The sequence below is a fragment of the Propithecus coquereli genome, unplaced genomic scaffold (assembly GCF_000956105.1).
Source record: "Propithecus coquereli isolate 6110/MARCELLA unplaced genomic scaffold, Pcoq_1.0 Scaffold272, whole genome shotgun sequence".
Classification (NCBI taxonomy): Eukaryota; Metazoa; Chordata; class Mammalia; order Primates; family Indriidae; genus Propithecus; species Propithecus coquereli.
This window is the reverse complement of record NW_012148308.1, coordinates 385,463-410,344: the sequence shown is the minus strand read 5'-3', so window position 1 is coordinate 410,344 and position 24,882 is coordinate 385,463. Positions and strand designations below refer to the sequence as shown.

The 24,882-nt window shown below is 51.0% G+C and overlaps 2 protein-coding genes across 2 annotated transcripts; one reads left to right on the top strand and one right to left on the bottom strand.

Moving 5' to 3' along the window:
* Positions 1-151: 151 nt before the first annotated feature.
* Positions 152-17,616, bottom strand: USB1 (U6 snRNA biogenesis 1). Its single transcript, XM_012647867.1, has 7 exons — positions 17,421-17,616; positions 16,370-16,536; positions 9,561-9,744; positions 6,254-6,307; positions 3,847-3,952; positions 2,206-2,289; positions 152-1,145 (listed from the first exon to the last, which is right to left on the bottom strand). Exons 1-7 carry the CDS (start codon positions 17,516-17,518, stop codon positions 1,041-1,043), a joined length of 798 nt encoding a protein of 265 aa, XP_012503321.1. The 5' UTR covers positions 17,519-17,616; the 3' UTR covers positions 152-1,040.
* Positions 17,617-20,880: 3,264 nt separating this feature from the next.
* On the top strand, positions 20,881-24,302 carry ZNF319 (zinc finger protein 319). Its single transcript, XM_012647844.1, has one exon. It carries the CDS (start codon positions 20,937-20,939, stop codon positions 22,683-22,685), a length of 1,749 nt encoding a protein of 582 aa, XP_012503298.1. The 5' UTR covers positions 20,881-20,936; the 3' UTR covers positions 22,686-24,302.
* Positions 24,303-24,882: the final 580 nt, after the last annotated feature.

Below are 24,882 nucleotides of genomic sequence, written 5' to 3'. Positions count from 1 at the left end.
GAATACAAGCAGTCCAAAACAAGATCCAACATAAAAAATGCAATTTTTATTTGTTGAATATAATTTAAAACTATAACATAAAAAGATTTCTTCATCCATAACCAGCAATCCAGATGACAACTGGAGAGGATGGGTCCTTCGCCCTGAAGAGGGCTTGATCAAAAAATAAAAATCCTGTACATCCCCTGGCCCCGCCTCCATGGTCCCCCTCAGAAAGCCCGCAGGCCACAGCAGGTGGGAGGAGGCAACAGGAGGAGAACTTTGGCTGGGGGAGGGCCCCTCTCTGCCTCTTTGGGAAAACTGACCGGGAAGCGGGAAGCCAGAGGTCACTGTGCGTTGGAGGCCTGGCTTTCGGCCACCGGCCTGGCCAAAATGAAACATCTGCTCAAGTCTCCCCAGGCACCTGGCTGGGGGCGAGTGGGAGGAAGGAATGGGGAAAACTGGTGCTGAACCACAAATTAGCACCCTGTGCCTTGGCCCTGAAATGGCCTCTGCTGGCACAGGAGGAGGGTGAGATTAAAAGTAAGTAAATAAAAGCTACACGCTTCAAGGAAGGAGGGTGACAGACCCACTGAAGCACCCTATGTCCTGGCTTGACCAGGGATGAGCCAGGGCATGATGAGGCCAATGGCATCAAAATACAAACTGTGAAGTGGGAGGAGTCGGGGAGGGCGAGGAGGGGCTGTTTGTTAAGAGGGACTACAGTGGGGATTCTGGCTGAGTGTGGGTGGGCTCACCAGTGACCCCAGTACGTTTTTTTGTGGTTTTTTTGCATAAACACGATAGAGCAAGAATTAAGATGCCCAGGCTGCCCTCTACTGGCAATTTGTGGGAATGACCACAACACAGCAGCTCTCAACCTGCAACCCAGAAGGGCCAGGAGAGAGAGAGAAGGAGCCCCCAGGGAGGATGAGGAGTGGCTACACCTCCTGCCAGGCTGAAGGCAGGGCTGGGGCCTCCTAGCAGGAGGCTGGAAGCATCCCAGGTGGTTCTAGTCTGCTGCTCCACCTCTGCCTGGCCTGCAGAGGGGCCTCTGGTGCTCACTTCAAAGGCATGGAGAAGAACTTGTTCCCAGACTTGCAGCGGACATGCTCAGTGTGCACACGCAGCAGCATCTCAGCATCTTCAAACTCATCCACCATTTCCTTAAACCAGCAGCCGGGAGAGGAGAGGCACGTTAAAGAAAATCTCGGACCCACAGGGCACTGCAAACAAAACCAGCCTGCCCAACTCCTGCAGAGGCGGAAGGACCCAAGGGCTATGCAGGCTCCAGGCTCTGCATTAGTTATCTCATCTCATCACTTCTGTAATCTTGTGACACCTGTCCTGTCATTTCAACTTTACAGATGAGGACACGGATGCTCAGAGCCCTGGGTTACAGAAACCGGTAAAAGCAGGAGCCGGACCCAGGTCTGCTGGGGCCAGAAACCAGAGCTCTTTGCCACCTCTAGCATCATCAGGCCAAGAGCGAGTGGCTTCTTGATGACAGTCCATGGGCTGTATCCAGCCTGCACATGTTTTGTTTGGCTTACTTGTTTTTTAAAAATCCGAATTAGTTTGCCAACATTTGAAAATCGGGAGATTACATATAAAAATCCGTATTTCCGGCTTCTCTCGAAAAACAGAAGTGTTAGCAATACTAGGCCCACGTTCCTGAATGGGCAAACTCCCTGCTGGCTCCCCTACTGGTGGCGGATACAGTACACTGTTCTCCTCCAAGGACACAGATGGGAAAGTGAAACATGGCACCGACTTATCAAAATATGATAGGCTCTGAGGGCTGGATGTTCCTTATACCTAGCACATTTCACTCATTTCCAGTATCTGCCAGACCCCACCCTTTGACCTCTGGGTGGGAGGCAAGGACTTCAGGGGAAGCCTGCAGCCTGCAGATCAGGGTTCTAGGACAGCGCTTCTCAAATTTTAACGTGCACATAAATCCCTAGAGATCTTGTGAAAATGCAGTTCTGATTTCTTTGGTCTGGAGTGGACCAAAGAGTCTGCATTGCTAATAAGCTCCCAGGAGCTGCAGATGCTGCCGGCCCAGGGACCACAGCTTGAGTAGCAAGGTAAAGGTGTTAGGGTCTCCGGCCATGTCATTTGCTTCCCAGGAATTCGAGTTTGGATGCCTAATCCTCCCCCTCCCAACATCCATCCCATCATTTCTGGAGTTCAGCGCCCTCTGTTCCCACCCTGGGCATTCACCTGTAGTTGCCGCAGGCACTGCCCTTCCAGCTGGAGACGTGCGTCACCCACACACCAGGCCAGGCTGATGTGGAACGAAGGGTCCTGGAGAGGAAAAGCAGGGAGGTAGGCAGTCCCTTGGCTGCCCTGCCATCGGAGGAGGTCTGTGACAGAGCTGTTGTGGTATCCCTGCTGGATCGCTGGCCGGCCGTGTGGGAGACTAGACCCTCAGTGTTGATCCCAACACCCTCCACCGACAGACAAAACAGTCTAGGGTTGGTCTTCGCTACAGAATTTGGGGTTCCCCCAAATTCATGAAGCCCTAACTAACCCCTAATGTGATAGTATTCTGGGATGGGGCCTTTGGGAGATAATTAGGGTTAGATGAAGTTGTGAGGGTGGGGTCCTTATGATGGGATTAGTGCCCTTATGAGAAAACCAGAGAACCTGTGCACTCCAATCTCTGTCTGTCTCTCTCTTCCACCACCATGTGAGGACACAGCTAGAAGGCTGCTGTCTATGAGCCCTCGCCAGAAACTAGCCATGCCGTCACTTTGATCTTGGACTTCCAGCCAGCAGAACTGTGCAAAACTAGATTGCTGTTGTCTAGGCCACCCAGTCTATGGTATTCTGCTATGGCAGCTGAGCTAAGACAGTCCTGTTCTCACAGGCTTTCCTTAAAATTATCATAGAGAGAATCTTTAAATCTGGGGACATGGAAGAAAATCCAGGCTCTTATTCTATTTTCTGGTCTAGGACTTTCTAGTAGATGCCATATTTTTCAGATGAAATGAACAAAACCCAAAATGTCTACAATTTTGAAGAAACAATAGTTACGTCCATTCAAATTCATATTTACATACCTTAACATGGTTTTAAAAAATATATCAAATAAAACTAATGGCCCTTTCAAACCTTGATAGTCAACTTAGAGTCCAGGTACCTTTGGAGGGCACTGGGCAAGATGCAGGAAGGCGTGGGAAGCTACAATCCCTCCTCCTGGAGCATCTATTTTTTTGACAACTACTTTTTTTTTTTGAGATAGAGTCTCGCTCTCTTGCCCGGGCTAGAGTACCGTGGCGTCATCCTAGCTCACAGCAACCTCAGATTCCTGGGCTCAAGCGATCCTACTGCCTCAGCCTCCCGAGTAGCTGGGACTACAGGCATGCACCACCATGCCTGGCTAATTTTTTCTACGCACGTTTTTAGTTGTCTGGCTAATTTCTTTCTATTTTTAGTAGAGACGGGGTCTCACTCTTGCTCAGGCTGGTCTAACTCCTGAGCTCAAGTGATTCACCTGCCTCGGCCTCCCAGAGTGCTAGGATTACAGGCATGAGCCACTGTGCCCGGCTGACAACTACTTCTTAAAAACATAAAAACAAACATGGATACGTTATGGGGTAGAAGGTACAAGTCTCAAGCACATGTAAGATAGAACACAAGATTTCTAAGAAATGTTGGACGTTAGGTGGGCTGCATCTGACCACACCTCAGAGCCCTCACCTCCCAGGGGCGTGTGTCCTTTGAAGGCTGGCACTGGGGACACCCCACACAGGAAAGTGCTGAAGGCTCTTCGCTTCGCCTCTCATGAGGGCTGCTTTAAGGATGGTTTTATCCCAGTTACAGATGGGCCGATGGGGAAGCAGCGGCCCTGTCCGTTACCTGGTAGAAAGTGGTAAGGCTGAACTCCTCCATGACTCTGTCCACCTCTGAAACCAGGTCCAGGAACTGGGCATGCCCTGAGGTGACCTCTAGCCCAACAAAGGTCCTGGGGAGAGGAAGAAGTGGCGACAACACGGGCATGAGACGCAGCCTCTGCGAACACAAACATCTGAGCTGCGCTAGAGGCCTGGGCCGTGAGCCCCACCCCATCTCCTCGTAAGCTCGCTTTCCTGCCCACGAGCCACCCCACTCAGTCCTCCTCTGTCCTTAAGCCTTCCTTCCCCAGTTCCAACCCACACGTCTCTCCTTCTTCCCTGCCACTGCCAAGTCTACGAACCCAGAAGTTTCTGTGTCTCTGTTCTGTCATTGCTCCTGTTGAAACCGATGCCTCTTCTCAAGGACTTTGCTTTCTGCTTCTGCTACGCCCCGCCCCGTGAGCACTGAGACATGCTCTCTCTCATCTTTAAAAACCTCCCCGAGCCCCTATCTTCAGCCAGCCCCCACTTTGTTCTCAGTAAAACTTCTCAAAAGATGATTTGTTTGCCTCTGCCATCCCGACTTTGTCACCTCCCATCTTCAACCTGCTTTGCTGGAAGTGCTCCTGTCAAAGCTGCCAATCATCTGCACGTTACCTAATCCGACAGACACTTCTCTAGCTGCATATTAACCACTGAGCAATGTCTGACGCACTTGACTCTTCCCTCCCAGAAACCTTTTCTCCCTTGGCTTCCGAGACACCACACACTACGCAGTCCTGGTCTGATCTTACCTCTGGCTCCCTGGTTCAGTCTCCCCTGCCACCCTCTCGTCTCTCCAGCCTCCCAGCCCAGAAGGCTGCAGAGCTCATTCCTCAGCCCTCTGGTCTTCGCCATCTGCACTCTCCAGCGGCCGAGCTCGCCCAGGCCCACGTTGCCACACAGGCCAATGACACGCACATTTCTACCTCTAGCTGGCCCCCTCCGGGAAACCCAATTGCATATGTGACATTTCCACCTGGGGGTGTAATAGGCAGCAACACCTAACAGCCACAAACAAACAGGTGCAAAGCAGAACTTTTGATTTTCATCCCACCCGTGTTCCTATCACAGAAAATGGGGCCAGTTGTTCAAACCCCAAACCCAACAATCAACTTTAACTCTTCCCCTTACTTCACACAAACCCAACCCACTGGTGATTCCAACTGATTCTGCCTGCAGTGCATCTCAAATGTGCCACTTCTTGGCTCTCCCACTGCCATCACCCTAAGCCAGGCTACGCACTGGTCCCTGCCCTGGATGATACCTGCCTCCTCTCTGGTTTCTCTGCATCCAGCCTTGCTGCCTTGTATCTTTTCTTCAGGCTCTGTGGTCATAGACACAGACACAGTCTAGCCACACCGACATTTACAAACACAAATCAGATCATGCCTCTCCTCTGTTCCGATCCCTCCAACGGCTTCCATTACACTGAAAATCCAAACTCCTTACTTGACCGTGAAGGCCCTGCATGAGCTAACCCTGCCCAACTCGCCTCCTGCCACTCTCCCGGGTGCCCCCCTACCCGGTTCCACCTCACTGGCCCCCTCAAACATGCCTCGGAATCACTTTGCCTGCTGTGTCCTCTGCCTGAAGCTCTTGCGGCAAAGCTCTTCCCAAGACTGGCTCCTTCTCATCCTCGGGTCACCATCAAATGCCATCTCCCTGGCCACTTTCCTGGCACCCTCCTTTGCCACCTGCTCCTGATTATTGATCGTATCACACTAGAGTTATTAACATTCTCATCTACATGCTTCTTGTCTGTCTCTCCTGCAGCCGGAGCTGTGTCTGCCTTTTCACCGCTGAATCGTTAGCACACGGCAAGTGCCGGCCCACGTGGGTGCTAACAAACTTGTGCAGCATGGAACGAACGAGCGAACGAGCCCTCCTTTCAGAAGGGAAGTGGATCAGACAGGGAGGCTCGCTTTGAAGTCTTGATAATAACAATTTCTTCTTATGTTCATCTAACACTTTAGTACTTTTAACTTTTCAAAGCCCCCTCTGGGCTCATTTGCACCTCACAGCTGCCCAGTGATGGATGAATCAAGGTGGGGCGTGTGTCGCTGTGGAAACGGCAGGTCGCAGAGGTGAAGGTACAGGCCAAAGTTGCAACTGGGGACGGAGCTGGACAGGAACAGGTTTTCTGACTTTCACAGGCTTTTTTCACTAAACCAAGATGGGTTTCTCAACTTCTGCACCTCCCCTCCCTCCTTCCCTAGTTATTTTTCTTAATGAAAGGTTCAGATTTGGGAACTTCCATCTTCGTAGTCATAGAGTTGGTTAAAAACAAACAAAAAGCTGGGGACAAACAAGTCCAGAAGCAAAGCACCCTCTCGATCTTTGCACCAAAGAATCTCCTTCAGGCAGTGACTGGGGGTGGGGAGGGAACCCACCTGGTTTTCTCTTGATTGGTATAAATCTTTACCCGGTTGGCAGTAAAGAAGAATCTGAAATTTAGAAGAAGAAAGACAATATTTCAGGAAGAAGAATAAGAAAAAAAAGCAAAAAAAAAAAGTTTGTTAAAAATAACCCTTTGAAAATATAGTTAACTATATTTATTTTATTTTCATTTTACACTTAACATTGACACCCCATTATATAGGAGGTAGACTGAACCCAGTCCAAGTGACACATAGCGGCTTCATGCAGATACTAGCAAAAATTTCACTTTGCTAATAGCCATTCATTCCAGTGAACAATTTGAGACCATCTTTACTGATGGGAACTGAGTCTTATTCATTAGGTAGGTGATAAGGGCCAATTTTTTTGTTTAAGCATGAAACAAAGTTTATCGAGGAAGTGCAAGATAGGTTTACAGAGCAAGAGCAAGATACATTTGCCACAGATGACAAACGAACCCCTCTGTCATAACGAAAGGGCAGGGCCAATTTGGTTCTTGCAAGGTTAAAAAAAGACAACTCCAATTTAGTCTAAGCAATAATGGGAACACTTCCTGGGTGTGAGGGGCTGAGCTGAAAGCTTTGTGCACATCAGCCTGTGGAATCCTCTGTAAGGCAGGCACTAGAACTATGCCCATTTTACAGACACGGAAACTGAAGCTTGGTGAAGGTGAGTTCAGTGCACCAGGATCTGAACCTCAGTCTACTTGATTTCAAAGTCCCTGCTCTCACCTATGACCCTTTAGTGAGGGGAAGTGGGTCTCTGTTGGTGTGAAATCAAGACAGAAACCCCACCCACCCAGCCCTCAGATCAGTAACAGGGACCAGTGAGGTTCAGCGAGGTTAAGTGCTTTGACTTTGGCTGGTTCTGGCTGTGTTCTGTGGGACACTAGAGATCTCAGAGGGACAGACTGACTTCCCGCTACTCCTGGGCCAACCTGGCAAGTCCCATCACAGGTAAAGATCATTTTACTCCCCCAGGCCAAGGGTCTCACCCCAATCTGAGGGAGTGTGATACACCAGCATGCTGGGTAGAGTCTTACAACTTTTCCAAGGACAGGAGCTTCTTAGGCTCCTTCTAGTACATCAATTTTTGGGAAATCGTAAGGGATGATAGAACCACCAGGAGTTTGGGTAAGTGCAGATTTTTGAAAGAGTTCTGCAAAGTGTTTACTAAAAATCCTGGAGTGGACCCTGGATGTTTGTGTCCAGCCAACACCCCTTCTCCTGTTACCCTTGTGTTGGAGGGCTGCTCTCCAACCTATGCCAGAGGCGGACGGGCACCCGACCCAGGCCTGGCCATTCGGAGCATGGCACTTCCTCAGTCGCAGCAATAGAATGGGGGGTGCACTGCCCACTCTTGGTCATCTTAGGCTCAACCAGACAATCAGACTTGAAGAGACCACACCTGGCCTGGCTTCCCTGAGGACATGGGGCAGGAAACGCTGTGTGCCAGCAGGGCAACATCAGATCCACCTCCTCAGAGGGAGCCAGTGCAATGGCCCAGGTGCCGGTCTCTGGTCCCCCAGTGAGCAAGGGAACAGCAACATATACACCCCACTGGGAACTCTAGTGATGGCCCTTGGGCAAAGTCTCTAGAGGTCCCAGCGAGGTACTTGCCCAGTGAAAGAACCACTGCATTCGGGGAAGCCCAAAGCCGTGGCTTCCCACCAGGGGCCTCGTTCACTCAGGCTTCCCAGTCCAGATGCCGGGCACCAGCCTGTCATTTTCACAAAAGTAACACAGCTGACACCTTCATCTAGGGCTCAGAGCTTCAGCAGGATAAGGGAAGCGCTCTCATGTAGAAGGGGAAAGGGTTTGTTAACTCTTCACTCACAAAGGGAGGGCACGTAAGCTGAGTCAGACCAATCTGTCATTCCCGTGACTTCTGCTGAAGCCAATCAGAAAAGAGGGCTGTCTTTCCAGGCTGGTAGACCATCAGCCTGGAGATGCCGGTGGCCTCCTTTGTCACTGTGAGAATGAAGCCACCACAGGGAGACAGAGCTGAGATGGTGAGAGTCAGGTGCCATCTGACATCTTCTGGTCACCTTGATCGACTCATGCTGAAGCCCGTGCAGCCGCTGAACCTTTCAGCGACACCAGCCTATAAATAAATTGTCCTTTGGTTTAAGCCACTTTGGGTTGGGTTTCTGGTACCTGTGGTCAAGACAGTCCTGGTAACACACATATGGCTCAGTAAGTTTGAGAGTGACAACTGAAAAAAGGAGGAGGGCTGGACTAGGTTGAAAAATGAGTTTTAGTCGGATTCTCTGGCTAATTGACTGGATTGGGATAAATTCTTTCCTCCTCTGGACCTCAGAAGGGGATTCAACTAAATGGGCAGTTTTCCAATTGGGCAGAGACATTCTACAGAATTCCAGGCCTCCTGGGCTGTGTGGGTGTGGCTTTGGCTAGAAGCTGTTTTTATCTGTCTTGCACATCTACACTTGAGGCTTCTGTGCAAGGTTGAAGATAGGTTCTGCTGATAAAAGCAGAGTCAGGAAACTACCATCTGGAGGGCTTCTTAGGCTCCTTCTAGCACCACCATTCAGAGGATCAGAGGACTCTCTGCTCTGGGTTCCCTCATTCCTGCTCAATCGCTCAACATCTGTGTGATGCCTCCAGTGAGGAGAGACCCGGGAAAAGGCTGTGGGGCAATTCGGGGAGAAGCCACAGTCCTGGCTTGGAAGCTCGGAACTTGCAGGTAATCTAATAAGTGAATGGTTTGCCTGAGTTCTGTGAGCTGTTCTAGCAAGTGACTGAACGTGAGGAGGGAGTCACAAGAACCTCTGATTTGTAGCAAAATCGGACAGAGGCTGTGGGCAAGCTGGGGACCCGACACTGCAGCTGGCATCTGAAGTGGAGGGCAGCCTTGTGGAACTGAGCCTTTAACCTACTAAGTCTTCCCAACTCTGGGTTGTTAGTGTCTGAATTGAGTTAAATCGTAGGATACCCAGTTGGTGTCTGGAGAGTTGGAGAATTGGTTGGTGTCAGAAAACCCCCCCCACATCTAGTCACAGAAGTGGTGGAAATACCGAGTGAGAGCATGCAGAAAAATAGCTGGTTTTTCCTGTGTGCCAGATAAGGAATTGGAGGTGTCAAGAGCTCGCATGGCGTGCCCAAGGTCACAAAGGATGAGATGGACAGCAGGCAGCCCCAGGAGATGTTCTGTGTTCTACCCTTGAGGTTTGGACTGCTTGCTGGGGTAACACACACCCCACACCTACCTGGCCACAGCAGCTCAGGAAAGGAGGAGGAGCCTTGGAGGGGAAGGAGCTGAGAGGCAGAGGGAGGCGCTCACCTCTGGAAGGAGGCCATGCGCTCTTTCAGAGCCTGCACGAAGGGGAGGATCCAGTGGTGGCGCAGAACCACGCTTTGGGACAGGCTGAGGTGGAAGGCCTCCATCCTCACCAGCCGGGGCACGTACGTCTGGGCGTGGGGCAGCAGCACGTCAAGCAGATCCAGGAACTCCTCCTTGGCTTCATCTGCAGGGGAAGAGTGAAGCGGGTGGGCTGGTCTCTCGGCCAAGGTGTCATGGCCAAATGAAGAAGCCCAGAAGGCAGAGAGAGGCCCGTATTACACTGGGTTTGGGAAAAAATTCCTTTGGGGAGCAGCCTATGTCTGTGTATTCCCATAATGTTTTCCTATGTATTTCTGGTTACAGAAGTCACACATGCTCATTACAAAGAATTCAAGTAAACAAGAAATATGCAGGGGACTTTTGGTTTCTGGTCCAGCATGTAAGAAGCTTGGAAGTCGCCACCTTGTCCTAACAACATACTGAAAAAGCAACTATTCTTAGCTCTATAGGAGAAGTGAGGTCGCAGGGTCAACTGCTGCCCCCCAAATCAGGGAGACCAACAGGCAGATACAGAGACTCACAGATTACCAGACCAGACTGGAAACCCACAGCTATAACCTGCAGGAACCAGGGCCATGGGGGGAAACTTGAACTATAACGGACGCATTGCCGGAGACTCGGCGTGTACAAATCTGAGAGTTAGAAACTCCAGGGGTAGCCAGTCCGGGGAACTCCTGTACTTCTGTGAGGTTTATCTTCCGGACCTCTACTAGGTTATCATACCGAATATTGGGGAACAATTCCCTTGCGTTTCTGGCAGGGGGAGAGCAAAAGGAACCGTTCTGAAGTACACGGGAACATTCTGTTTTTCTTAACAGAAAATAGTTTGTGTCCTTAAATAGGAGAAATGTTGAATCAGAGCCTAACCTGTTGGTGTTTTATTAGACCCTAACCGACATGCAGGAAGTGAAATACCCAGCTGCAGCCCCCCAGCCTTCCTGTCCCACCTAAGACAGAGAAAAAATCTGAGAAGCACGTGGAAGTTCACGGTCAGAGGCACAGACTCACCTGGAGACTGAGACCTGATCGCAGGACCACAGAAAGCCTCCCCTCACCCCCCACATCACCGTAGGCCTGTTTATAGCAGTTCCTTTTCTAGAGTGCAGCATGTCCCGCTATTAAGAAAAAATTATAGGACATACTAAAAGGGAAAAATACAGTTTGAAGAGATACAGCAAGCAACAGGACCCCTTAACAAATTTAAAAGACTAGAAATCATACAATGTCCGATCTCAGTCCACAATGGAGTTAAACTAGAAATCAGCAACAGAAAGATAACTGGAAAATCCTCAAATGCTTAGCGATTAAACAACACACTTCTAAATAACACATGGATCAAAGGAGAAATCTCAAGAGAAATTTACAAATACTTTGAACTAAATGCCATGAAAACACAACTTATCAAAACTCATGGGATGCAGTAAAAGAGGTGCTTTATTTACAGCATTGAATGCATATATTAGAACAGAAGATCTAAAATCAATCATCCAAACTTCCACCTAAGGAAATTAGAAAAAAAGAACAGCAAATTTAATCCAAAGTGAGCAGCAGAAAAAAATAATAATAAAAATTAGAGCAAAAATCAATAAAATTGAAAACAGGAAATCAATAGAGAAAAATCAACAAAACCAAAAGCTTGTTCTTTGGGGAAAAAAAAATCAATAAAATTGATAATCCTCTAGCCAGGTTAACTAAGAAAAAAAGAGAACACAAATTACTAACATCAGAAATAAAAGAAGGCACATCACTATAGATTCCCACGAACGTTAAGAGGACAATCAAGGAATATATGAATAATATATCCACAAACTTGATAACCTAGATGAATTGGAACAATACTTTGAAAGACAAAATCTGCCAAAATTCACAAAAGATAGACAATCTAAATAGGCCTGTATCTATTAAAGAAATTAAATCAATAATTAACTACTTTCCAAAAGATCAGGTCCAGATGGGTTCACTGGGGAATTCTACGAAACAGTTAAGGAAGAAATGGAACCAATTCTCTACAATCTCTTTCAGAAGATAGAAGCAGAGAGAATACTTCCTGATGTATTTTATGAGGCCAGCATTATCCTCATACCAAAATCAGACAAAGATACTATAAGAAAACTACAGACTGATATCTTTCATGGCCATAGATGCAAGATCCTCGACAAAATATTAGCAAATCGAATTCGATGATATATAAAAAGGATAATGCACCATGACTAAGTGGGATTTATCTCAAGTATGCAAGACCGGCTCGACGTTCAGAAATCAATGTAATCCGTCATATCGATAGGCTAGAGAAGAAAAAATCACATGCTCATATCAATAGATGCAGAAGGAACATTTGACAAAAATCCTATGTCCATTCATGATAAAAACTCTCAGTAAACTGAGAAGGGAACTTTATCAACTTGATAAAGAATGTCTACAAAAACCTATAGCTAATGTCATACGTAATGAGAAACTCAAAGCTTTCCCACTAAGATCAGGAATGAGGAAAAGATATCCCTTCTCACCACTGCTTTTCTTTTCTTTCTTTCTTTTTTGTTTTTAAGAGATGGGTTGCCCAGTCCTGGAGTGCAATGGAACAATCATAGCTCACTGCAGCCTCGAACTCCTGGGCTCAAGTGATCCTCCCACCTCAGCCTCCCAAGTAGCCATGCCACTAGGTCCAGTTAATTTAAACAAAAAAAATTTTTTTTAAGACAAGGGATCTTGCTATGTTACCAAGGCTGGTCTTGAACTCCCGGCCTCAAGCAATCCTCCTGCCTTAGCCTCCTGAGTAGTTGGGATTACAGGCGAGAGCCACTGTGCCTAGAACTACTTTTCAACATCACACTGGAAGTCCTAGCTAATGCAATAAGATAAGGAAACAAAAGGCACACAGATTGGAAAGGAAGAAATAAGACTGTGTTTGTTCATAGATGACATGATTGTGCAGAAAATCTAAAAGAATTGACAACAAATGATATAGCAAGATTATAGGATAGAAAGTTAATATACAAAAACCAACTGCTCAGCCAGGTGTGGTGGCTCACACCTATAATCCTAGCACTCTGGGAGGCCAAGGCAGGAGGATTGCTTCAGGTCAGGAATTCAAGACTAGCTTGAGCAAAAGTGAGACCCCGTCTCTACCAAAAACAGAAAAAAATTAGTCAGGCATGGTGGCATGCACTTGTACTTCCAGCTACTCGGGAGTCTGAGGCAGGAGGATCCCTTGAGCCCAGAAGTTTGAAGTTGCAGTGAGCTATGATGACACCACTGCACTCTAGCTGGGGCCACAGAGTGAGACTCTGTCTAAATAAATAAATAAAATAAAATACAAAAATCAAAAGCCAACTGCTTTCCTATATACCAGCAATGAAAAAGTACAATTTGAAATTAAAACATAACACCATAGCACCCCCCAAACTGAAATACTTAGGTATAAATCTAACAAAATATGTACAAGATCTATATAAGGAAAATTACAAAACTCTGATGAAAGAAATCAAAGAACTGCTAAATAAATGGAGAGATATTCCATGTTCATGAACAGGAAGAATCAATATTGTCGAGATGTCAGTTCTTCTCAACTTGACCTATAGAGTCAATGCAATCCCAATCAAAATCTCAGCAAGTTATTCTGTGATACCAACAAACTGATTCTAAGACTTATAAGGAAAGGCAAAAAACCCATAATAGCCAATACAATATTGACGGAGAAGCACAAAGTTGTAAGACTGACCCAGTCTACCCATCAAGACTTATAAAGCTACAACAATCAAGAGAATGTGGTATTGGTGAAAGAATAGACAAACAGATGAACGGAACAGAAAAGAGAGCCTAGAAACAGACCCACATAAATATAGTCAGCTGATCTTGGACAAAGGAGCAAAGGCAATACAATGTGGAAAAGACAGTCTTTTCAACAAATGGTGCTGGAACTACTGGACATCCATATGCAAAAAAATGAATCTAGACACAGACCTTACACCCTTCACAAAAATTAACTCAAAATGAATCACAGACCTAAATGAAAAACGTGAAACTATAAAACTTGTAGAAGATAACACAAGGGAAAAATCTACTTGACCTTGGGTTTGGTGATGACTTTTTAGATATGACACCAAATGCATGATCCGTGAAGGAAAGAATTGATTAGCTGGACTTCATTAAAAGTAAAAATTTCTGCTTTGTGAAAGACACTGTCGTTAAGAGAATGAAAAGACAAGCCACGGACTGGGAGAAACTGTATTTGCAAAAGACATACCTGATAAAGAATTGTTATTCAAAATTTACAAAGAACACTTAAAACTCAACAATAAGAAATCAAACAACTCAATTAAAAATGGGCCAAAGACCTTAACAGAAACCTCACCAAAGAAGATATACAGATGGCAAAAAGCATATGAAAAGATGCTCCATATCATATGTCATCAGGGAAATACAAATTAAGAAACAAGGAGATACCACTACACACCTAGTAGAATGAATAAACTCCATAAAACTGACAACACCAAATGCTGACGAGGATGCGGAGCAACAGGAACTCTCATTCACTGCTGGTGGGAATGCAAAATGATACAGCCACTGTTTGTATCAACTGATAGAGACAGTTTGGTAGTTTCTTATGAAACTAAACATACTGTTACCATATAGTTCAGCAGTCGTACTCCTTGGTATTTACTCAAAGGAGTTGAAAACCATACCCACACAAAAACCTGCCTACAGATGTCTACAGCAGCTTTATTCGTAATTGCCAAAATTTGGAAGCAACTAAGGTGTTCTTTAGTAGGTGAATGGATAAATAAACTGTGGTATATCCAGACAATGACTATTAGTGCTAAAAATAAATGAGCTATCAAGCCATGGTAAGACATGGAGGAATCTTAAATGCATATTACTAAGGAAAGAAACCAATCCGAAAATGCTACATTCTGTACGATTCCAAATATACATGACATTCTGGAAAAGGAAAAACTATGGAAATGGTAAAAAGATCAGTGGTTGCTAGGGGTTAAGGAGAAGGGAGGGATGGGCAGCGCAGGAGGATATTTAGGGCAGTGCAACTTCTCTGTATGATGCTATAATGGTGGATATATGTCTTTTTAAATTTGTCCAAACCCATAGCATGTACAGCAGCAAGTGTGAACCTTAATGCAAAGTACGGACTCCAGATGATGATGATATGTCAATGCAGGCCCATCAGTTGCAACAAATGTACCACTCTGGTGGGGGATGTTGGTAATGAGGCTGCATATGTGTGAGGGCCAGTGGTATATAGGAAATCTGTGTACCTTTTGCTCAGTTTTGCTGTGAACCTAATGCTGCTTTAAAAAATGAAGTTTATGAAAACAAAAAAAAATTAAAACATATGCAAAGGCAAAAGCTAGGGCCCCTGAAATCCCATCACCTAGAGCAGTGCGGTCTCTAAAGTATTGTGATCATATAGCCCATTAGTAAAGCAAGTTTGCACACATACATCCAATAAATATATATTTATAAATTACAAATTCATGCTTCTCTGTTAAATTATGCATGTTATAAAATGTGCACTCTCGAAAACAGAAATTTTAAAAGAGACAAAAAGAAAGGCATTTAAAAGTTTTAAATGACATACATTTTAAATGACATACATTTAAGTGACATACATCCCACTTTGAAGACCACTACCCTAGAGATAAACATGTTGGCACCTGTTTCCCCAGCTTCTTGTCAGTGCATATACTAATGTATATATATTATTTGTTTAAAAAAAATGAGAGTGTACCATTCAAACTGTTCTGCAACTAGCTTTCTACATATAACACTCTATGTTGGACATCCTTTCTCTCAGTAGAGGTCACACTCATAAGGACAGCTCCATAGGAATTCACTAATGAGAAACACCGCATTTCTTTAATCAGTCTCCTATTAATAGATATTTAGCAGGATTCCAATTTTTCGCAAAGACAAGGAACACTCCAATGATCACCCTTATATGTTCACATATTATTTGCTTTTTATCAAACATGTGATTAGAGCTGCACCGTTAACAGTCTTCTCACACCCAGCATCTTACCCAATTTGCCCAAATGCCCTGGTAAATAGGCAGTGTAGAGATTCTGATCCTTTTTCTACAGATGGGGAAATGAAGGTTCCAAGAGTTTACCTGATCTAACACACAATAGTAAGAGTCGTCACTCATTCTGTGTACTATGCTAAGAACCTGACATAGATTATCTCATTTAATCTTCACAAAAATCTAGGAGATAGGTATTACTATTATCCCTACTTCAGAGGTGAGGAAGCTGTGGCTCTGAGAAGTCCAGTAACTTACTAAAGGGCACCCAGAGTAGTGGGTAGAGGTGTGAGGTCTGATTCTGAAGCCTGGGCATTTTCTGCTTGCCACCCGCTCATCAGGTATGTGGTGGGACTTGAACCCAGAACACCCAGCACAGCCTGGGCCCTCTCAGAAATAATGTGCTAGCTACACCCTGGGATGGCCTTAACACTCTGCCCCAGAACCTCCTTGATCACCTCCTCATGAGCAGGGAAAACATTAGGAGAACAGTATACCTGGGTTAATAAAAAATATTTCAGGCAATGAGTTCAAACTGAAACCAAGGGTATAGAAAAATCCCCAATTCTTGAAACTTGCTCTCTCCCTGCTGAGTCAGTATCTTTCCCACCACCAATGTCACAGGTTCCTGGTTTCTTCTTTCTAGTTGGGACCAGATTCCTCCCTCAGGTGGCACCTATTGGTCTCGGCCACTTGCCTTTTGCACATTACTCACATGGTATGTAGACGTGGGTGGCCCAGTTGCCCCGCTCATGGGGGAAGGTGCGCACTCGTCCCCCGTGTTTTGTGCTGTCATCTTCAGGCTCCTCCTCGGTGCCCGGGAACATGTTCAGTACACTGTCAGGTACTGGAAACCTCTGACTGGGAAGGGGGCTCTGGCCACTACGAGAGAAACAGAAAACCAGCACATTTATCCTCCTCGAATTCTCTACCTTTGTACATACAACAAAAGTTGTAACCCCCTATATACTGTGACTGAGTGTGTATTTCCTGTCAGATGCTGGAAGCAGCTTCTAGATAGTCACAAAGCTGTCTCCCCAGTATTGTCTCAGTGGGGTCTCCAACAACTCTGGGAGGCAGACCTTAGCAGGGCACATAGTCCCCATGGGAAACAACTGGACAGACAGCCATTTGTAGTTCAGAGGTCACATTCCCTAGCTAGACAGGCCTGAGCTGGTGTAGCACTTTCTAGCTCTGTGATCTTGGGCAAGTCATGTCTCCTTTCTGGGCCTCAGATTCCACATTTGTGAAGTATATTTCTACCTGATAGAGCTATTGTGAGATCAACTGAGATACTGCTTGTAATGCACTCAGGAAAGATAAGATCTGGCATTTAAATACCTAAGCTCCAAGAATTAAGAGACTTCGATGGCTTTGTTCACTGCTGTTTCCAGACCCGACCCTGGCGCGGCGTGGATGCTCAAGGAATACTGGATGAATGAAAAACTCTCCATACGCTTTAGCAATTATTATTATTGCAGTTGTGTTCCAACGAGGAAACAGACCTAAGATGGCACAGTGATCTGTGCCAGGCAAGAGTGGGCCAGCGTTGGAGGCTGGACCTGAACCCGTGTCCTAACTCCCAACCTTGCCCTAGCCAGGTGGGGGCACTCTGGGGCTTTGTCCAGGGGCGTCCTCTGGATCCTCCTTTCCTCCTGCGCCCCCTTTTCCTTCCCCGGGAGCCGCCCCGCACCCCCGATCCTCAGGTCCGGTAGGGGTCTCGTGCGAATCCGCGCCCTTCCGAGAGAGACTTCCCCGCTCCTCACCGACGGCAGTCCCCAGACCCCGGCCTGGTCTGCACTCCAGCCTCGGATTCATCCTCGGAGCCGCTGCTACTGTAGCCCACCAGGGGCGCCGCACTCATGGGTCCTTGTCCGAGACTGCAGAGCCGATCCGCCCGCAACCTCACCCGGCACCCGGAGTTCCGCTGCGCCGGAAGTGCCCTCCCAGGGGCGGAGCTAGCACCGCCTCGGGGCGGGGCCGGGCGGGGCCGAGAGGGGCGGGACCGAGCAGGACAGTAGCAAAGACTCAGCCCACTGGGTCCACGCTGCCAGCATGCTCGCTGCTCGTAGGGTGCTGGTACCTGGAGCCTCCCGGAGCACCTCCCACCCACAGCCTTCGTGTGCCCATTTCACAGATCGCTCTGTCCCCTCACCTCTCTGCTGCTCTGTCTGCAGCCACTCAGGATCACACGTCCCAGACTCGATGGTCCCCGGGTCAGCGCACTGGACCCAGCAGGGATCCCTGCCCTCCGAGCTCCAAGATCAGAGGTCCCGGAGCCCCCTCCTCAAACTGGCCCAAAGTCCGAGCCTTGGGGGCCCCTCCTCCTAGAACCAAGCTGAGCAGTTAGAGGCGGGTCAATTCCAGTAGACCAGAGGATCCGGGGGCTCCTCCCCTTAGGTGCAGTCGGGCCGGGGGCGGGCCCCGGCAGCCCCCTTCCCTAGGTCCGAGCAGGTGATCGGGAGCAGAGCGCCCTCCCAAGGTTAGTCGAGGCGCCCCGGCCCTGCGACTCGAGAAAGCCCCGAGCGCCCAGCGTGTCCGACCTGGCCCGGCCGCGGGGTCCCCGGCAGGGGGCGGCCTCGCTCCGCGCGGCCCGCTCCTCCCGCAGCCCCTGCCTTCGCCGCCGCCCGAGCTGCAGCTCCTCCCCCGGCCCCGCCTCCCTGGCCCTCGCGCCGCCCGCCCGTCCGCCTGTCTCTGCAAGGCCATCAGTCCGTCTGCCCGCCCTCCCGGCGCTCCTCGCCCCGGCCCCGCTACCCTGGCCGCGCGCGTCGCTTCCTCCGTCCTGGCCGCCGCTTGCCCGTCCCCCGCCCCCGAGCCGGCCGCCGCCGCTACGCGAGGCCGGGGATTGGCAGCGCGCGTAGGCCGCGCCGCCGCTGATGGAGCCGGAATAAAGGGGCGGCCGAGAGAGCAGCTGGTCGCCACTCGCCCCGCGCCTGGCCCCGCGGGCGGCCTGGAGCAGGTGAGCGGCGGGGCGCCCGGGGCCGCGTCTGGGGGCCACTCCCGCGCCCGCCGCACCCCTTCCTCAGCCGGCCCGGCCGCCCCCCGCCCCTCCGACCCGACCCAGCAGCCTCTTGAGCTCCTGGGCGGTCCAGGCCGGGCCTGGACGCGCAGCCGCTTCCTGGGCCCGGCCTGCGGCCCTGGGGCCTTCCTCGGGCCCAGCCGCCCGGGGGGCCCGCGCTCGGGCTGCCCGGGACCTGCCGTCCCGAGCGAGGGCTGACAGGACGCAGCCCATCTGGGCCGGCGGGCAGGGCCGGCAGGAGGTGATCGGCTTTTCTCCGGTTTCCCAGGGAAGAGGAAGGTCTGGGGTGGGGCGCAGGTGGGGGCCTCCCCTACCTCCCCTCTCCTTGTCCCTCTTCCCCTTTGCCAAGTGTTCAGAGAGGCTTCCTGGCTGCACCTTCCTGGAGGAAAGCCAGGGTGGGCAGTGAGGTTGCGAGGTCGCTGGGTCTAGCAGCCATTCATGCCAGAAAAAAATGAACAAACAAAACCCCCCCAAAAACCCGAAAAACAAAAAACAGTGGTGTGGCGCAGTCCGACCTAGTGGTGCTCAGAGAAGCCCACCTTCCCCGTATCTGTCCTGGGAAGGCTTGAATAACCCAGTGGTACCTGCTTGTTCATGCAACCTGCTGCCTCCACCCAGAGCAGCCACTCCTTTCCTCCCTCCCTTCCCGGAAGATGCTGAGGATGACAGCATTTAGCCTGACTCTTCTGTTTCTTTGGCAGAACAGTTAGAGGCCAGACTGGCCTGTGAAGGCATCCCCTTCCTTCTTCCTCCGCTCAGGAGAAAACTTACAAACTTTTATATGTGAGAGGCAGATGAGCTGGGAACCTGGAAGTGGGTTGCATCTGAGTCTAAAAGTTCCTCCCTCTCGCTGGCACTACCTTATGCTGCCACAAAGTGGTGAGTTAGAGATTTGCCTGGGCTGGGTGGGCTTTACCTTCCATTCATTACCAGCATGTTACAGACTTGGAGCAGGGGAATGAGGTTGTCTGTGGAAAGGTGATGAGGAGAAACGCTGTGTGGTTAGCATGCTACATCCTACGTTACCAATGCAGACCAGTGCACTTTTTTACATTTTCCCTCAGGCCTCAATACTGTCAGATTCAGAGGATTTAGGACTTTTTTTTGTGTGTGTATGCTCTAGGACAGCAGTCCCCAACTTTTTTGGTACCAGGGACTGGTTTCATGGAAGACAATTTTTCCACATCCCAGACTGGGGATGGTGGGAGGGTGTTGTTGGGAGCGGGGGCGTACAGAGCTCAGGTGGTGATGTGCACCTGTTTCCTAACAGGCCAGGGGCCAGGGGTTGGGGACCGCAGCTCTAGGAAATGACTAAAATAAGGTAGTTCTGCCATGTGGACATTGAGGCTTGGTGGTGGGTCTGTGGACCTGTCATCTAGCCCCCATCATCCACTGGCTCAGGTCCCTGTAAGCCATCCATCCTTTTATGGTAGAGAGAGGACAGGCATGTGGCCAGGGACAGTTGAGGGGGATACGGGCCAGCCTCTCACAGGAGAGGGTTTTTGAGATGGTCCCTGGTTCTGTGTAGTTATCCTAAATATTGGCCACCAGTGGGCTCTCAGAGCTGGGAGGTCTGAGAGCTCTTCCTGTGAGCAGTGCGTCCTGGGTTGAGATTCAGGGTGGCAATGGGAGAGGAGCTGGAGGACCTCAAGGAGGCCTCTGTATTGTGGTCAGATCATCCCAGACGCTCACATGTGAGACACCTGGCTAAAGTAGGTTGGCAGGAAGCTGGAGGGGACTCGTGGAAGCTGGGATGCCCTGGCCCAGGGGTGTAGAACTGAGGTAGGTGGGAGTAGAGGCAGCTACCATCCCCTTTGGCTGGCATAGCTGAGCTGGCAGCAGACCTCTTTGGTCACAGGTGAAGGGAGCAGGTGTCCCAGCCCTGAGCACCTTTCCCTTTCCTGGTCTGGTTATGTCTGTGTGGTGCATGCTGTCAGAGCAGAGAGAGGGCCCAGGGAATGGCTGCTTGTTCCTGCCTGAAGCTCACGATTTCTCTCTTCCCTACAGAACCGATCACTGGGGAAGGCAGAGCCTCCCTGGCATTGCTGGGACCCTGCCTTGAAGAGCCCCCATGTCCTGTAGACAGAGCCTTGTAGTCTGTCTTCTTGGTTAACGACTTGGGCTGTCTGAGCAGTCCTCTTCTGTGCCTTGTCTGAGGTCCTTGTCCATCCCTGAGATCGGGCAGCTTCTCCCTCTGGGTTGGGTCACCTTAAGCGGGAAACTGAAGCCATTACTCTCCAAACCCTGTTTCATCTTCCCAAGCATGTCGGAAAGCTGGCAGCAGCCGCCACAGACACAGCCGCAGCAGCCGCAGCCACCGCAGCCGCAGCACCATGCAGAGCCACCGCCGGCCCTAGCTGAGCACACGCTGCCCCCGGGCACGGCTGAGAACCCCCTGGGCTGTGCCGTCTATGGCATCCTCCTGCAGCCCGACCCGGGCCTGCAGCCCCCACAACATGCGCCCCTGCAGGCAGCAGGCGAGCCAGGCCCCAAATGCGGTGTGTGTGGTCATGACCTGGCACACCTGTCCAGCCCACATGAGCACCAGTGCCTGGCAGGCCACGACCGCTCCTTCCAGTGCACGCAGTGTCTCAAGATCTTCCACCAGGCGACTGACCTGCTGGAACACCAGTGCGTGCAGGCTGAGCAGAAGCCTTTCGTCTGTGGTGTCTGCAAGATGGGCTTCTCGCTGCTCACCTCCCTGGCCCAGCACCACAGTGCGCACACCGGCCTGGTGAAATGCTCCATCTGTGAGAAGACCTACAAACCAGCAGAGGCAGCCGAGCCGGCCACCGCTGCCGCCCCATCGCTTCCCCCAGCACCGCAGCCGGCTGCTGTGGCCCCTGCTGAACAGGCCGACAAGCCCTACAGCTGCCCCATCTGCCAGAAGCCCTTCAAGCACCTGTCGGAGCTCTCCCGGCACGAGCGGATCCACACGGGCGAGAAGCCGTACAAGTGCACGCTGTGCGACAAGAGCTTCAGCCAGTCCTCCCACCTGGTGCACCACAAGCGCACGCACAGCTCCGAGCGGCCCTACAAGTGTGCGGTCTGCGAGAAGACCTTCAAGCACCGCTCTCACCTGGTGCGCCACATGTACGCGCACTCGGGCGAGCACCACCTGTTCCGCTGCAATGTGTGCGAGCTGCATTTCAAGGAGTCGTCGGAGCTGCTGCAACACCCGTGCACGCCGAGCGGGGAGCGGCCCTTCCGCTGCGGCGAGTGCCAGAAGGCCTTCAAGCGGCCGTCGGACCTGCGGCAGCACGAGCGCACCCACAGCGCCGAGCGGCCCTTCAAGTGCGACCTGTGCCCCATGGGCTTCAAGCAGCAGTACGCGCTCATGCGGCACCGGCGCACGCACAAGACCGAGGAGCCCTTCAAGTGCGGCCTGTGCGAGAAGGGCTTCGGGCAGCCCAGCCACCTGCTCTACCACCAGCACGTGCACACCCTCGAGACTCTCTTCAAGTGCCCCGTGTGCCAGAAGGGCTTCGACCAGTCGGCCGAGCTGCTGCGGCACAAGTGCCTGCCGGGCGCGGCCGAGCGGCCCTTCAAGTGCCCCGTGTGCAACAAGGCCTACAAGCGGGCGTCGGCCCTGCAGAAGCACCAGCTGGCCCACTGCGCGGCGGCCGAGAAGCCCCTGCGCTGCACGATGTGCGAGCGCCGCTTCTTCTCCTCGTCGGAGTTCGTGCAGCACCGCTGCGACCCAGCCCGCGAGAAGCCGCTCAAGTGCCCGGACTGCGAGAAGCGCTTCAAGTACGCGTCAGACCTGCAGCGGCACCGGCGGGTGCACACAGGCGAGAAGCCTTACAAGTGCCCCAACTGCGACAAGGCCTTCAAGCAGCGGGAGCATCTCAACAAGCACCAGGGCGTGCACGCCCGCGAGCAGCAGTTCAAGTGCGTGTGGTGCGGGGAGCGCTTCCTGGACGTGGCCCTGCTGCAGGAGCACAGCGCCCAGCACAGTGCGGCCGCCGCTGCCGCCGAGGGCGCCTACCAGGTAGCCGCCTGCTTACCCTGAGTCGGCGCCACGGTCCCTACCGGCCTGCCCTGAGTCCACGCCCTGGGCCCACCAGGCCCAGCCCAGCCAGCCCCCCACCCAGCTCGGTGTTCCTCGGCCCTGGGAGTGAGGTCAGAAGGGGACTAGGCAGGTGGAGGGTGTGGGCGCTCAGCATTCCTGGCACCAGCCTGGCAGTGGGGAGCCAGATTGCTGGGGCCGGTCCTCATTCCATAAATCTCTTTCCCATCACAGGATCTGCTTTCTTGAGAGCCGTCAGCCTCCCTTATTTCTGGAGGATTGGAACCAGGCTGGAAGTCAAGTGGTCTCTCCCTGCCCCAAGGATGGGGTGATGCCAGCCCAACCTCCCCAAATCTTTCAACATAATTAGAAACCAGATAGGTTAGAACAGAGGATGGTTATGGGAGGTCTGGGAGAAGGGCCTGGACCCCAGAGGTTGGGGGGATGTAGGGCATCAAGTTGCTGTTTGGGGGAGAAGGCCAGCTCTGTGATGTAGTCCTGGGGACCAGAAGGGCAGACCATGGGCCACAGCCCTCTGTCTGGTCCAGCCAGGGGCAGTGTGACCCCGGGTTTCTGACAGGCAGGATGGGGGTCTTTGGGCTGGGTCTGCCTGGAGCCCAGTGGGCTCAGCCAGAAGGGAAAGCAGAGAGGTTTCTGTGACACTTCAGCCAAGGGACAATGCCATCCGTGGGGAAAGGAGGAAAGGGAGCCTGCTTGTGCTGGGGGCTAATCCCACGGTTTTGGAAGCACCCTCCCACCTTTGCAGTGTGATTCCAATGTGTGGTGGGGAATGTGCTCTCAACCAGACAAAACTGCTGGTGTGAAAGGAGGGGACTGTTAGATCACCCAGGGCTGGGAGGAGGCAGGGCCTAGCCCGTGATCTTCCCAGCAGAGGCAAACGATGTCCTCTCCCTGAATTGTGTGAACCAAAGTGTCAGGGGTCAGCTTGCCTCAGCCCTGCCCCAGATCCGAGGCCAGGCCTGGGTACCCAGGGTGGGGGAACAGCCTCTGACCCCATGGTGCCTTCCTAGCCCATGGGAATACCACCCCTCCCCGCCATCATTCTGGCTGCTGGCCCAGACCCCAGGGGTCCTGTGCTGCCAAGATGTCCTGGACAACATCCTGCCACTTCAAAGGCCAGAGCATTCTTTGGGTCCTCCTAGAGTCCCCCTAGGTGTCTGGCTGCCCATAGGGCTCGTGGAGCAGAGGGTGCCCAGGGCATTTGGGGGGGGGGGCAGAAGGAGCAAGTAGGTTAAGGAAACCAGAGGTGCCTGACAGATGGATGGAGTTGACTGACATCGCTGGACAGCCAGGGTCTCCCTCGGGAAGCCGAGAAGGACCTTGAATAGCAAAATAATCATTTTGAAGCCAGCTCTGCCTCCTGCCCTCTTCCAGTGCCACCTTCCCTGGTCGTGGGTCTTGAAAGAAGACTACTCAGTGCACACCAAGGGCCCAGAGGGGCAGGGAGATGCCACCTTGCTTCTCTCGTGCTGTGAAAAGTCTGAACAGCTGTGTTTGTTCGCCTCCTCTGTCTGACTGGGTTCCCTCCTGTGCCCGCAGAGAGGGGCTGGTCCTTCCCTCGGTGCTGGCTCTCTGTCACAATGCCTCAAAAGACATGGAACCCAGGCTTATAACAGTCGCGACTGCTAATTTTTTCCTTTCATTTTGCTTTCTAAAAGCAGTTTGTTATACTATTCATATCATTGTATAGTTTAATTTCATGTCATTTTGGATCTTATATAAAAATGTGAGAATTTGGATTTTTAAAAAGAATGACTCCATTTTAGGTAGCCACTTTTGATGTTAATATATAGTGAATCCAATGTACGCTTTAGAAGTAAAGACATTGATCATCAGAGACCGAAGCACTGCTTGTCCTGGACCTTCTTCCTTAGGGGAACGATGGACATGGAGAGGCAGAGAGGTGTGCAGGCCAGAGTGGCAGTTTGGGGACTGGGACTTGGGGCTGGGTTTGAATCCTGAGCTATGAACAGCTGGCTGTGTGGCCTTGGGGTCTCTTTGGGACTCAGTCACCTCATCTGTAAAATGGGGAGGTTAACCTTGCTTTGCTCGGTGGTTGTGAGAATTAAATGGAGCCCTGCAGGTAGGCCCTGGTGGGGGATCTGCAAAGATGCTGACAGTATCAAGTGCAGGACACCCGGGACCCTCGGGGATGGGCCCGCAGCCTCGTGACCTCCTT

Excerpts from the sequence above, each read along its gene's own strand:
- USB1 (XM_012647867.1), bottom strand. The coding sequence starts at position 17,518 with ATGAGTGCGGCGCCCCTGGTGGGCTACAGTAGCAGCGGCTCCGAGGAT. Across the intron at positions 16,537-17,420 it reads GGGTCTGGGGACTGCCGTCG|TGGCCAGAGCCCCCTTCCCA; the intron begins GTGAGGAGCGGG and ends TTTCTCTCGTAG. Across the intron at positions 6,308-9,560 it reads CGCATGGCCTCCTTCCAGAG|ATTCTTCTTTACTGCCAACC; the intron begins GTGAGCGCCTCC and ends TCTAAATTTCAG.
- ZNF319 (XM_012647844.1), top strand. The coding sequence starts at position 20,937 with ATGTCGGAAAGCTGGCAGCAGCCGCCACAGACACAGCCGCAGCAGCCG.